At 46.1% G+C, this 13,725-nt stretch overlaps 1 protein-coding gene across 2 annotated transcripts; it reads right to left on the bottom strand.

Moving 5' to 3' along the window:
* Nucleotides 1–1,474: 1,474 nt before the first annotated feature.
* LOC122236212 (ral guanine nucleotide dissociation stimulator-like) lies at nt 1,475–10,815 on the bottom strand. Of its 2 annotated transcripts, none has more exons than XM_042977103.1 (13): nt 10,588–10,815; nt 10,008–10,115; nt 8,362–8,549; nt 6,832–7,025; nt 6,307–6,683; nt 5,302–5,517; nt 4,817–4,920; nt 4,245–4,314; nt 3,554–3,622; nt 3,041–3,115; nt 2,426–2,458; nt 1,950–2,071; nt 1,475–1,745 (listed from the first exon to the last, which is right to left on the bottom strand). In XM_042977103.1, exons 1-13 carry the CDS (start codon nt 10,771–10,773, stop codon nt 1,709–1,711), a joined length of 1,779 nt encoding a protein of 592 aa, XP_042833037.1. In that variant the 5' UTR covers nt 10,774–10,815; the 3' UTR covers nt 1,475–1,708. The 2 variants fall into 2 exon arrangements, with proteins under 2 accessions (XP_042833037.1, XP_042833038.1); XM_042977104.1 differs by having other exon boundaries at nt 10,578–10,666.
* Between the last annotated feature and the right edge of the window lie 2,910 nt (nt 10,816–13,725).

Raw genomic sequence — 13,725 nt, 5'->3', positions numbered from 1 at the left:
TCATCAACTGATGAATGGATTAAGAAGATGTACTAATGTAAAATGGGCGCCTGGGTGGCTCAGTTGGTTAAACTCCCACTTTTGGCTCAGATCATGATCTCACGGTTTGTAAGTTGGAGCTCCACATCGGGCTCTGTCCTGACAATTCAGAGCCTGGGGTCTGCTTCATGTTCTGTGTCTCCCTCTCTCTCTGCCCTTCCCCCACTCACACTCTGTCTCTCAAAAATAAACATTAAAACAAAAAGATGTGGGACACACACACATACAGACACACACAATAGAATTCTACTTGGCAATGAAAAAGAATGAAGTATTGTCATTTGCAACAATATAGATGGAAATGGAGGGTATTATGTTAAGCAAAATAAGTCAGTCAGAGAAAGACAGATATTATATGATTTCACTCATATGTGGAATTTGAGAAACTTAACAGATGAACATAGGGGAAGGGAAGGAAAAATAAGATAAAAACAGAGAGGTAGGCAAACCATAAGAGACTCTTAAATACAAAGAACAAACTGAGGGTTAAGGGTGACAGTAGGTTTGAAGGTGAGTTAAATCAGTGATGGGCATTAAGGCAGGCACTTTTCAGGATGAGCACTGGGTATCAAATGTAAGAGATGATTCACTGGGTTTTACTCCTGAAACCAAGACTACACTGTATGTTAACTAATGTAAAAAAAAAGCTGCATAAGGAAATGCAGGAATGCTAGACATCCTAGCTCTTAGCATAGATGTTTATGGGACCATGTTCAGCAGCTGTGGCCATAAAAGTACATCACACATCTTTCCCCCAAATACAAAACAAGCAGAGGAGGGGATTCAGAGGTCATTGAAAGGGATCCCTGGAGGATTTAAATCTAGGTAAAGTGTTAACATGGAGCCCCTAGAGGAAGAATGAAAATGGAAAGTCCTGCCTGCCCTTAGTCAATTTGCAAATTACCTTCTCCTGTCCTTATCCTTTCCACATGTAGGGTTTGACCTCTTTACATGTTTTTGGCTAATGCAATTCCAGAGTTTGAACTAGAAAACTTAAAGTTTCAAATATTTGGTAAAAAAAAAAAAAAAAAAACTCCAAAAGAAAAAACAACACCTCAATAAAAGAAGCAGGAAACAAACCTTTTCCTTTAAAGTGTAGAAAGCAGCCACTGTCCTGGGGCAGGTAGTAGTCCTGGAAATTGTTACACTTAAGGACATCTAATTTCAATGGTTGCTGCCATTCCTGTGAAAGTAACTTCAACCTCTAAATCTCAGTAATTCTGAGGGGCTGTCTCTTCTTTTTTACCCAAATTCATTATACTGAAATTAACCTGTTCTCTAAGAGGAATTTGGGAGGAGGGCTGGCTCTTCTCCTTCCTCCCACATACAATAGCTGATGACTCTGTAAGATTTCTTAGTTCAAGAAAGAATATGAGAGTCTGTACACCATTTAAGTTGCTGTAGGAAGTAATAGAACCAAACCAAACTCCTGGGCTATAAAAGAAAGAAGGCTTTAATATAATAATATTCAAATCTAGCTTTTACTATTTAAGATAAATATTGCCACTCCAAGTAGGTAAATAGATGGGAGGAAAAAGTGTCAAGGAGATGGGATTCATCACAGCAAGTGTCCAAGCTGCTGAGGAAAGGTTGCACTATCACTGGACATTCACTCAGTCCTGAGCTTGATTGTGGCCAATTCTTCTTGTTCTTGAGTTCCACTGGTCAGTTAGGATTGGGGCTCCAGCTGGCAGGACAGGATGTAGCTAAAGAGAGAATGACACCTGTGAGTCGACCAGGAGCTACAATTCAGGTGTCTCTCCCAGTGTTTTCCCAGTAGCTGGAATCTGGTGTTCCAGTGATCACCAGGAAACAAGGCTTGAGGCTGCCCAGGGAGCCATGGATGCAGGATCCCTAGAGTGGCCACCAGAAAGAGTCCACGCCTTTGCTCAGCTCCTGATGGGCCTCACCTCTCATCCTCACTGAGTCGCTCCACAGCCTGGAACCAGGCTCTAAACTGCTCCTTCGGTTCTAGAGTGTAGTTATCTGCAGCCACCTGGAGGAGCATGATCTCTTTCATTACTTCGTATTCCTAGGCCAAGAGAAGAACAGGATGCACACAGAGCCTGGGTGGGTTGAGCAGTGGGATAGGGGACCAGTCCTAGGTCTTTGCACATGTGGCAGCCTTCCTTCCCTGATAAATTCATCCAGTCTCAACCTGTTCGCAGAGGTGAGTATAAATAGCCCCTCCTCCTGCAGGAAGTTATCCCTGATGCCACTCCCCTGACTTCACTTACCAGATGGATGGGTCTTACACTTTTTCATTATCAAACTATTCCAGTAAATGTGTGATGGAGGGGATGAAGCCAAGAAATATTCTTCCCAGGGGCATCTCTGGTATCCACTCCCCTACACTTCCCTAATAGGAAGTGCCACAAATGCTCACCTTAGTTTTTTTCTTATGGTTGATCTCATCGCCCTAGAAAGCAAATAGCCAAAGTCCATCAGAAAGAGCCCCTTGTTATTGCTTGTTCCTTATACACATCCTTTCTCATGTTGTTCTCGTGCCAGGACACACTAGAAGACTGTCCATACACAGATAACAGGACTGGGATATAAGCCAGGCTCTGGGGTCCAGAGAAAGGAGGACATGGGGTGGACAGTCAAGCACCTTATAGCACAACCCTCTCTGATGACAGAAGGGGAGGCTGAAACCTCTGGGGGGAGGGGGCTGTTAGGCTATGTAAGTGCTTGCCGATGTGGAGGTGCCTGACTTTGCTCTCCCCCCATAAGCAGCCTGAGAGGGAGAGGCTGAGGTCAACTCAGACAAACTTCATGCAGCTTTGCATTCAGACAGTCTTGGGCACCAGGACCAGTGTCATAAGTGCAAACTCCCTTCACTCATCACTGAGATGAGAAACTCTAGCTCACAGGGGTAGCTGTGAAGCTCTCATGAGGGGAGGTTTGCCAAGTACTGAGGTCTCAGGACTCATTACAGGGGTTCTCCACTCCCAAACCTCAGGATTCTGGGCCCTCCTACACAATCTAGAGGTTCACTCACCTTCAGATAGTCCTCCATTGCAGTGTCCAGCATCACCATGTCAGTGAGGAAAGTGCCAAGGAAGGGGACAACACCCTGTGTCATTAGAGTAGGGGTGGGATGAGTCCCTGCTCTCAGGTGCACACAGGGACCCTCCCTTGAAAATGCTTCAGCCTCCTGGTCCACCCCAGGTTCTCACATGGAGCAGCCTAGGATCCCTAGCAGCCGCCTCTCAATTCCCCCTTACCCTCACCCTCCAAGGACATCAGACTTCTCCTAATCACCACCAGGGCCTGCTTTTAGAAAATCAAATTGTATGTAGTCCTAGGCCCCTCTCCACCCACAAATCCATTCTGCATCCAGCTGGATAGACCCTCCTCCCAGTCACTTTAAAATAAGAGTTTTGGAAGCTGTGGCAACAAGAGGAGGAGCTGGAGTAGAAAGGTCCACCTGTCTTGATCTGGAGGCCTCCAGCTGTCAGAGAGGAGCCCTTCTCCTCTCACTCTGGAGGCTCTATTCCCCAGGAACACTCACCTTCTTCTGCAGCCTTTTCTGGGCTCTCTGGCGGCTCATCATCAGGGTGGCCCATTTAGATGGCCGCTCCTGCAGGGGCAAGGACAAGTTCATTGAGACCATAATATCCTCAGTCCACTCCCCCCCCCCCCCACCATCTTTGACTTGAGACCCTGGACATCTGACCCAAGTCAGCTGGTACCAATGCTACATTATCCTTAAACATGCTGTGAGTGATTCTAGCACAATCTCAGCTCCAACATTCACTCCATGTGTGACCTTGAACTTGCAGCCTGGCCTTCCTGAGCTTGTTTTCTCATTGAGAAAAGTGAGAACACCACCTACATCACATGGTCTTCTGAGGACTCAGTGTCCTATTACTATCATTATTGTTTCCCTCCACCCATCCCAACCCCACTACTGAGCAGAGGGCTGTCCTCTGGGCTCTCAAGCTGTATACAGGTCCCCATCTGGACTAGCTGTTAATATGGAGAGACAGGGTGTCTATAGCATCTGGTTGAACAGCACCTTCTTGCTCCACCCCCAATGGAATCTTCACCCCAAACTGTAACCATATTCATACCAAAGGCTTCACCTCCCCAAGGAATGCTTCAGATCATTCCCCTACACAGCAGTCTTTCTTCATCCACTCAGGACCCTGTTCCCTCAGGCCCCACCCTCTCTCTTCCCAAACCTCCTCCTCCCATGATACCTTCAGGAACAGTTCCCTTCTCTGTGGGTTATCTTCAGTGCACAGCTTTTTAAATTTTTGAAAGCTCTTCCTGAATAGAGGAAAAAATGGCAGAAAAAATTATAGGAATCATGTGGCTTGAATGTAAGTCCCTCTTATTTGAGTACTCCAAAAAGTCAAACTGCCAGTATTAGGGTTTTCTCTGGATTCCTCTGAGAACTAAGGTGTTTGTAGGACATGGAGGGAGCTCTCATGTGAGTCATCCAGTGCCACCATTTCCATATTAATTGAGCAACTCTGTTTCAGTCAGGTGTGGTTTCAATTGGGCAGAGAGTTTTGTTGCTGTAAAGTAAGCGCTTGATAATATTTAATTTGGGTCAACTCAGTGCGTGATATTTAAGAAAAAATATTTCTGTAGCTGGAGTCAGGGTGGACTATTCTCCAGGGTGGGTTATAGACCTGTACACCAGCCCAGGTTCTATTGCCAGGGTTTGCTGCCTCCCAGGAGGGTCCCAGTTACTGAGGGGGAAAAGATGTGCATATGGGAAATCCCTCATCCACCCTGATCCTTCTATGGAGAGAGGCATACTCACCTGGAAACTTTCTCCCATGTCTTCTTCAGAGAGTAAATTGAGGCACTCTGCAGAGCAGAGAGGATGGCATGCAGTGAAGAGTAGTTCCGCATGATTTGACAGGCCTGGGGAGGGAAGAGAATGAGTGGTCATGTGGGTAGCAGGAGTCCTATTTGCTCTAAAGTATCAGTCTCCCTCAGTTTAAATTTTCCCTCCAAGATGACAGATATCCAGGTGCCTGCAGAAGGGCACATATAAGACCCAAAGAGTAACACTGCTGGGGAGAGGGAAGATTTTAGCTCATTCCAAGGAAGGAGCCAGGTAGGAACTGAGCGTTCCACCATTGGGACATGCAAGTAAAGGTCAGCATGTCCCTGGAGGGAAGAGCCTAGGGACTGTGCAGACCCTAGGGCTTAGACTAGGGACTCCAACCCTGAGAATTGATAAAGGAAATATCAGTTTCCAAGGCTCAGAAGAGTGACTCATCTTGGCCTCCCATAAAATACCTTGGCCACCTTTATCCAGTGCTCCACCACCATGGCCCTGTCCTGGGCTATCATTCTTGGGTTTCCAAGGCAGGTGGTGATGACACAGTTGACCACACTGTTAAATTGGGTGACGGTAGCACAGACTGTGGGTGCCAGGTGCTCATTACCAGGCTTATTCCGCTTGGACCAGATGGAGCCCAGGCACTGATGAGGCAGCACCTTCTTGAACAGCTCCTAGAGAATGGGGTGGGGAGGGTAGGAGTGTTCAGCCAGCCATTTCACATTCAGGATTAGTGTCCTAGGTAGGAGGTTACCAGGTCAGAGCTTTAGTTCCTGAAGCTGAGAATGTGGCCTGAGCCTGATTGGAATCCCTGGATTTCATTCCATTCTATTTTCACTGAGGGAGTCAAGTACAGGAAGACCTAGGAGTGAATACTGGCAGGGAAGGAAGGAGAGAATTTGTACCCTGGTCATCCTTGCTAACCCCAGCCTCTAGATGACAGTTCAATGTGACTCCTCACAAGGGGGCATTTTCCACTCCACCTGTTTTTCCCTTTGGTCCTACTCTCCTTTCGATGCACATTCCCCCATGACAGTTACAACCATAGGTTTCTCTGTTTCCCCTTGTAGTTATGTACATGTCAGATGCCTAATAAGTGCACAGGGTGTTAAGACTCCAAGGAAGATGGGTGGGTGACCCATGGACTTGACTGCACCCAGTGAGCTGTCTTCCTCCACCTGAAGGACCAGGGCCTACCCATTTTTCTAGCTGTTCTATCTCATTTAATCTACACAGTAACTCTGCATCAATTCTTATCAGTGCCTATCTCTACAGTTTGCAGCTGGACAGTGAAAGCTTGATTTAAGGACCTTGGCAGGGTAACATGGTTGATAAGTGGTCGAGCTGAAATTTGGACCCGGACTATAGTAGTCCACATCAGGGAAAGGCAGGTCTGGGTTAGCTGACGGCAAAAATGTAGAAAGTGCCCTGCCCTGTCCTGCCCTGAGAGCCCAGCTTCTTACCGCATCTATGTACGTTAGCTGCTCTGCCACCAGCTTGGGAGGGAAGTCCATGAGGCTGGGCTTCTCCTCATTCAGCTGGTTCTTTGGGGTCACATGCCCGTGGCAGGAAGGCTCTGGCGCTGGAGTTGGCTCTGTCTCTATTTTTAGAGCTGGAGTTAAAATTCTAAGTAAAGCTGATGATTGAGCTGATTGTAGCTGTGGACCTGGCACATATGCTGAAGAAGATGTTAGCACTTGTTCCAGTTCTGGAACAGCTGATGGAGGTGATGCTGGCTCTGACGCTTGAGGTGATGGTTGAAACATAACTGGCGCTGTCTCTAGTTCCATAGTAGACCCCTTTTCTGGCTCTGCAACTGGAAGGAGCCCTGGGGCTGGCACTGGACCAGGATAAAGAGAAAGGTTCATCCACATAACTGACTTTCCAGGTGCCTTCCCAAAAACAGGACAGGTACCATTGCTTTCAAAACAATATTCAGCCCATGAACCCCACCCCAGTTAGTCTTCCCAGATTTTAATCCCCTTTACCATCTGACTCTGCCTCAGTGGGCTCCAGAGTTTCCTGATGCACCAGGATAAGGGCGGTGTGGTTCTTCAGGTTCCAGTCATGCAGCTTCATATCCACATAGGCTGTCTTTACTTTGAAACTGGTAAAATTCAGAGACTGCCAGGTATCCTGAAATTTCTGGTCAGGCCATGTACTCAAGATGGGAGAGAGGGTGCTGGGTAGAGTCATGTGTGGAGAAGCATCAGAGGCCTGGCCTTTTATTCCACACTGTACTCCCACAGCATCATTATTTCTCTATGGATCCCAGAGGATGGCCCAGCCCACTTCCAACCCCGCCTTTGCAGTGGAAGGCCTAGTCATCCAGAAAACCTGTGTGAGTCTGGTTTTTTCACTGATACTCTTCTCACCACGGCCTTGGGCATAGTCAATGCCATCCTCAGTAAAGACCAGTAATAAGGCTTACGTTTGAGGCCGATTTATGAGCAGTCTTCTCACTACACCTTCTGTTCTTGGCCCTAGTTGCTGTGGTAAGCAGAGGTAGATATGGAGAGAAGCAGGCAGAGCCAGATAGAACAGTAGAAGGGATGGGTCTCTTAGGCACCAACTGAACCCAGACTGTGCTTTGCTTCCCAGTTTTGGGGCCCCATCCACAGCTCTCTTTGACTCATTTGCTTCTTCACAGGAAGCCCCCAAACATAAGCCCTCCTATGGAAATCAAGAGATCTGTGAGTTCCATGGTTCTGAAAGTCCTCCTCCAGCCACAACCCCTAAAGTCTCTTATGCTGCTCTGTGGATGCAGGAGGCCCTCCTACTGAACCTGAAGACCTGAACATGAGTATGCTTACTTGGTCTTGTAGTCTGTCATAATGGTCAAATAAGGGACAATCCTTTCATACCCAGAGGACGCCATGAAAATGTCACATATAATGAACCAAGGACATGAGTGTAGAGTGATTGCCTACTCTCTGACTAGAATTGACACCAAGGCATTGTGTCTACTTTATTCACTGAATTATCTTAGTGACTAGAAAAGTGCCTGCATTACTAGGTGATTAACACATACTGTTGATTGAATTAACCCAACCAGTACTTTTCAGATAACTGTGTGGGCCATGGGTGCCTCTGCCTGTCCCCCAGCAAGCCCTAGTCTGGCCATATAAAGGAAAAATACCAAGCCCAGCTAGATAGAATCTCAGAAGTCCTTTGCAAACAGGACAACTTCTGCTTTCCATGTCCTTTTCTAAATTCAGAAGTGCCACAGGCCTGCGAGGGTTGAGGTTGAGAGCTTCTTCACTGGAGAGAGAGAGAACTATTAAACCTAAAGATACTCAGCATGTCCAGCAGCCCTTTCTACAGAGTCAGGCACCAGATAAGCCCATGCCATGTTTTCTCCCATAGTTTACTACAGTTGACACTGTGAGGTTCATCCTCTTACCACCGCACTCCCAGAAGAGGAAAGTGAAGCTCATAGAGGTGCAGTGACATTCCCAAGATACACAAGTAGTAAATGGGAGGCTCCCCCCTGTGCTGTGTATGAGGCAAGCACTCACCTTTTGAACTGCTGTCCCAGGACTAATTGGGCCATGGGGAACACCTGGTATATGCAGAAAATGGTTGTGATGTTTGAGATGTTTCTATCCTGGAAAGGTGATTGTAGCAGGGACTGTAAAAAATTTTCCATTGTGCCTTCCTTGAGCTTCAGCATTGTACAGGCCTCATCCAGGGACAGGGTTGATTCCTTTTAACACCGGGTAGACAAGGAGGGGCATGTAGTCAGCTTCAATACCATGAACTACCAGGAAGATCAGGGTCTGGTTCTCAGACCAAAGACCCCCATCCCTTTGGGAACTTGTGAAAGAGAAGGGACTCGGGTGCCCACACAGAATAAGGTTCTAGGCTTAAAATTGCAATTGGTTTTATGGGGGAAATGATAAACCATTGGTAACTTCCAAGCATTCTCTTAGCTGAGCAACAATAGCACTTCTTTTAATAGCCTATATTAAGAGCATTATGCCAGTGAGTCATCAGTAAACATCCCTACTGTAGATATGAGAAAACAGAGGGTTAGAATTTCGAATGCTGCTCAAGATCATATAGGTTAGTCCTGGGAATTGTCAAAAGCATGGGCTGCATTTCCTCTAAGCTAATGAGGCTTGGTCTGTTCCTGACAGGGAGAAAGTTTCTGGGGGAAACCACCTTCTTCAGCAGGCCCCAGGGAGCCAGTCAATTGTAGTCTGGGTTCCAGGCTTACCCTGATCATCTCTGGGTCCCGAGAAAGGACATGAATCTGGACCTGTTCTCACCCTATACCAGCACTTGATGTTGTTGCTGGACTGATGCACCTGCTGCTTGTCAAGGGAGATGGAATTTAATCCTTAGAGCAGCTCATCAAAGATTTCCTGGGTGAAACTCTTAAAAGACAGAGGCAGGTATCTCAGCCAGGAGGCATCAAAGTCCTTCCACCCAATTAGTGCTTCCATGTTATGGCAGATCTAGCAACCTAAAACATTCTTTTAGGACACTTAAGATTTTCCCTGCATCACTGTTGACATGAAAACAGAATTGAATCCTGTCAAGTTCCAACAGACTTGAAAGGCTGAAACAGTGGCACACAACCTCCTTTATGGAATATTATGAAGACATATAAGAACACAGCTCATGACTTGGTGGGCCTACAATAATTTAATGTGTTCTGAGAGACAAGACATTACAGAAACATATAGAATGGCTTCATCCCACCCTTAATTTTGTGTTAAATCACCCTGTTTTGTGTGATGATATGTAAGGGCTTGGAGAAGTTCTGCAAGGACAGTGGAGCTGAGTGCTACCCAGGATATCTGGGGCAAGTAGGTAAAATAATAAAACAGCAGTAAAATGCAAAGATACTCATGGCCTCATGAAAAGTAAAAAATAAATAAATAAATAAAAATGATTAATTAAAAACATTAAATATGTTCTCTATCAAAATATAAAAAATAAAATACATACACAATACATGCATTCTCTACCATTCCAACATATGTAAAGAGTGTCCTCCTACCTTACCACATAGCTGGTGGCAGAGGTTTGGATATTCAGATTATTTTGTGGTTGGGCCTGTGGGACGCTCATGTGGAAATACAATGTGAGGGCCTCAGGTTTGGCCCCATATTTATGTGCAGGCCCTGGGTGTGAAAAACCCTCTTCCCATTCTTACCTCAGAGCAGCGCTGATTCTTGGTATCCTTCTGCACCTGACACTTATCTAGGGCGCTGCCGTAGTTGAAGCCATGGACCAGCTCCTCAAAGATATCTTGGGTGAAGCTCTGCAAGTACAGTGCCCCGTAGTCGGGCCAAGAGACCTTAGGGTCCTCCCTGGACATTGCCACAAGGGGACATCCCCATTAGAAATTGTGTTCTCTACAGTACAGGCTAAGAGGGGAAGCTGTAAAGACATCCAGCAAGGAGGAAACCAGAAGAAACTCTAGGGCTCGTAATTAACATATAGGTAGTTGAACTTGGTCCCCAGCAATTATCGTCTCCTGCCTGCCAAGACCTGGGGTATGAACATGAGAGATGTGCTAGGCTTTCAACACCTGACATCTTGCTTCTGCTCATGAAGGGCATAGCCCTCGTCCTCTGTCCCCTCCCCTGATCTCTCTCTCTCTCTCTCTCACACACACACACACACACACACACACACACACACACGAGGGGCAAGAGGTGTAGGCCTGCTCTGGGCAGGATCAGAGTTGTGGCATGCTCTCCAGTGGGCTGCCCTGAGCTACCTTGTGTTACCTGTGAGCGCCTCCTGCCAAATGACCAACAGCTTCGGAGATGAGGGCTGAGCTGATGTCTACAGTGACATAAAGGTTTCTCACTCTGGGCTTTCTTAAGCCCACATATCCTGAAAATGGGGATACAGCAACAGAACATTTTGTTCTCTAGAGTGACTCTGGGCAAGTGAGCTGGAAAGCAGGCCATCTCTAGAATGTGGGCACCTGGTTACCAGAGTTCTAAGTTCTGTTGAAGCCTATCACCAAGGAAGTGAAGTCACTTTTTCAAGATTCCAGTACCTGGGGCCCTTCTTTAAATGAGACCTATCTAGAACCCCTTATTGATAGTTGACTGCTTATCTTTCTCCTCCAATGTCATCTCCTTAACTGTAAACAATGAGTCAAAAATGCCATAGCCACAACTCCCTGGAAATGCAAGTAGGGTTCTAATTTTGAGGATACAGAACTGAATTCAGCTTTTTTTCTTTGTTTTACCAGTTATATGTCCTAACTCAATGTGTCTCTCAAGTATTCCATAGTTTCCTAATGTGCATGTTGGGATCAGGCTAGAATATACTTCCTAGGAGCCTCATCGGGTGTAAATGGATAATATATGGATAATATTTATAATATGTGTGGGCTGGGGCACCTGGGTGGCTCAGTCGGTTAAGCGTCCGACTTCGGCTCAGGTCACAATCTCGCGGTCTGTGGGTTCGAGCCCCGCGTCGGGCTCCGGGCTGATGGCTCAGAGCCTGGAGCCTGCTTCCGATTCTGTGTCTCCCTCTCTCTCTGACCCTCCCCCGTTCATGCTCTGTCTCTCTCTGTCTCAAAAATAAATAAACTTAAAAAAAAATTTAATATGTGTGGGCTGTTGTCCAGTGTATCTGAGGCCCAAAATCAAGTATGGAAGAATTAAAAAAAGGGGCGGGATGTGGCATGGAGTACTATTCAAAAGAGACATCAGTGTAGTAATGGAACAGTCACTCTTCCTCTTGGCCTTATTTTAATACGGGTCCCATGATGGGGTAGAATGGTAGTAAAACCAGTTGTTTCCTGTTGTATTTAGAATGAGACTCAGTTGTCTCATTTCAATCTATGAGGGGGCAGCCTTCACAATGGCTCCCCATGCTGACTTGTGGTATATTGTTTTGTAACTCCTAAGTGGCTAGCGACTGGTTTCTGACCAATAGGATACAGCCACTGTGATGGAAAGTCATGTCTAAGTTTCAATTTCAAATAGTCTTTCACTTCCTAGTTACTTCCTCTCATGTACCATTTCTCTCCTCTTTCCCTTTCCCTTTTTCTTTATCCCTTTTTTCTTTACCTTTCTTTAACCAAAAATCAAGTAGTGTTTTGAGCTGCCATTATATAGAGGCTCACATGGCAGAGAACTGAGGCAGTGTCCAGGCTGAAAGACACATAGGAACCCAGGCTCTGAGTCCAAATGGCATCCTGAATCATATGAGTCAACTTGGGAGAAAATATTCTTCCAATCTAGCCTCAGTTGAGGCCACAGCTGCAGCTTCTGACATACCCTGAGGCTGGGGAACCAAGTTAATATGTGCCTGGTTTCCTCATCCACAAAAAATTGTGAGGTATTAAATATATGTGTTTTACAGTGCAAGGTATTGGGACAATGCAGTAACAGAAGAGCAACAGATAACTTTCTACCAGGCCTCAGCACTTCTCCCTGCCCCTCCTCCCTCCCCTTTGCTCTCCTCCTAGTTTCCCTCCAGCCACACTGGCTGCCTTTTTCACCTCCTCTGGACAAACTGGCTTCTGTTAGTGAGTGTCTGAAGCAGTGGTAGCTTCTTCCTGACACACTGCACGATGACTTGTTCAAGTCTAGCTCCCTTTTGTCATTCTGTTCTCAGCAATGTCATCCCCAGTGAGGCCTTTCATACCTTCCTACCCAATGACTCTCCAGCCTTCATTCATAGCACACATCATTTGCTTTTTTCTTTCACATGCCTTTGCTTTTGTGCTATTGCCTATCTCTAGACTTGAGTTCCTGGAAGGCAGGTAGCTCTTGGTATTTTCAGCTCCACACATGGGCCCAACAAGGTACCTGGCATCAGGTTAAAAGCTTAGTGCATAGTTAATAAATAAATGACAAGGTCTTGGAGCCCATCTCCCCTTTTAACCACCTACACTGAAGAGAGAAATACTGCTAACAGTTTCAAGTTGTTTCTGGGCAGGAGGACAACCACAATGGCCTGTACATGACTTTTCATGCTCCAGTTCCTCCAGCAGAACACCCTAGGTATCATGGAAGAAGACTTCTTGAATTCTGTTCTCCAGCTCTAGCATTATAGCCCCAAGCAGGCATACCACGGAAAAAAGGGATACCTTTATTTGGGTATCCTCAAGGCAGTGGCTTTCCAGAGTCACGTGGGCAAAAGAACAGGACCTTCATCTTCCAAAGCAAAGGATTTCAGATGCCTCCTCCTACTCTTTTTTCTGTCCACTCCCATGGTGTCCTCTTTACTAATACATCACCCTCACCTCAGCCAGAAGAGTGATTCTGCACCCACCATTGCATATCCAATTAGGACCCTGAAGGTTCAGTGCAGACTGGTCTTGTCCATGGACCCCAGATGCAGTGTACAGTGCTCTGGCATTTTCCCAGAGAATATAAACAAAGACAAACAGGTGCATAAAAAGGTGCCTGATGTAGCTAACCATCAGAAAGATGCAAACCAAGGTCACATTGATATATCACATCACATCAATTTGAATAGCTATCATAAAAAAGACAAGGGATAAATGCTAGTGAAGATGTGGGGAAAAGGGAACCTTTGTCCACTATTGGGGGGATAGAAAGTTGGTACACTCACTATGGAAAATAGTATGGAGATTTCTCAAGAAATTAAAAATAGAACATAATCTAGCAATTCCACTTCTGGGAACATATCCATAGCAAACAAAACAATATGTCCAAGAAATCTCTGCATCTCCATGTTCAGAAGGCATTATTTTCAACAGTCAAGACACAGAAAAGTTTTTGAAATTTGAAGCCAAATGACTTTGAGTCTGGGAGGAAAAGAGACTAAGCTGCTACCAGGGAGACACCGGGACAACCTGAGGGGCCATAGGTGGGTGATTGTGGACTGGGAGAGATACAATGGGCCACGCTGGCACAGAGGGAAGGGATCCCCTT

Source organism: Panthera tigris, assembly GCF_018350195.1.
Source record: "Panthera tigris isolate Pti1 chromosome A3 unlocalized genomic scaffold, P.tigris_Pti1_mat1.1 chrA3_random_Un_scaffold_121, whole genome shotgun sequence".
NCBI lineage: Eukaryota > Metazoa > Chordata > Mammalia > Carnivora > Felidae > Panthera > Panthera tigris.
This window is presented reverse-complemented; position numbering and strand designations above follow the sequence as displayed.

Bases quoted from the DNA above. Each gene is read 5' to 3' on its own strand.
- LOC122236212 (XM_042977103.1), bottom strand. From the start codon at position 10,773: ATGGCCTGCTTTCCAGCTCACTTGCCCAGAGTCACTCTAGAGAACAAA. The intron at 2,459-3,040 runs GTGAGTGAACCT...TTTGCTTTCTAG, and splicing joins CAATGGAGGACTATCTGAAG to GGCGATGAGATCAACCATAA. The intron at 2,072-2,425 runs GTGAGCATTTGT...CTCTTGGCCTAG, and splicing joins ACCATAAGAAAAAAACTAAG to GAATACGAAGTAATGAAAGA.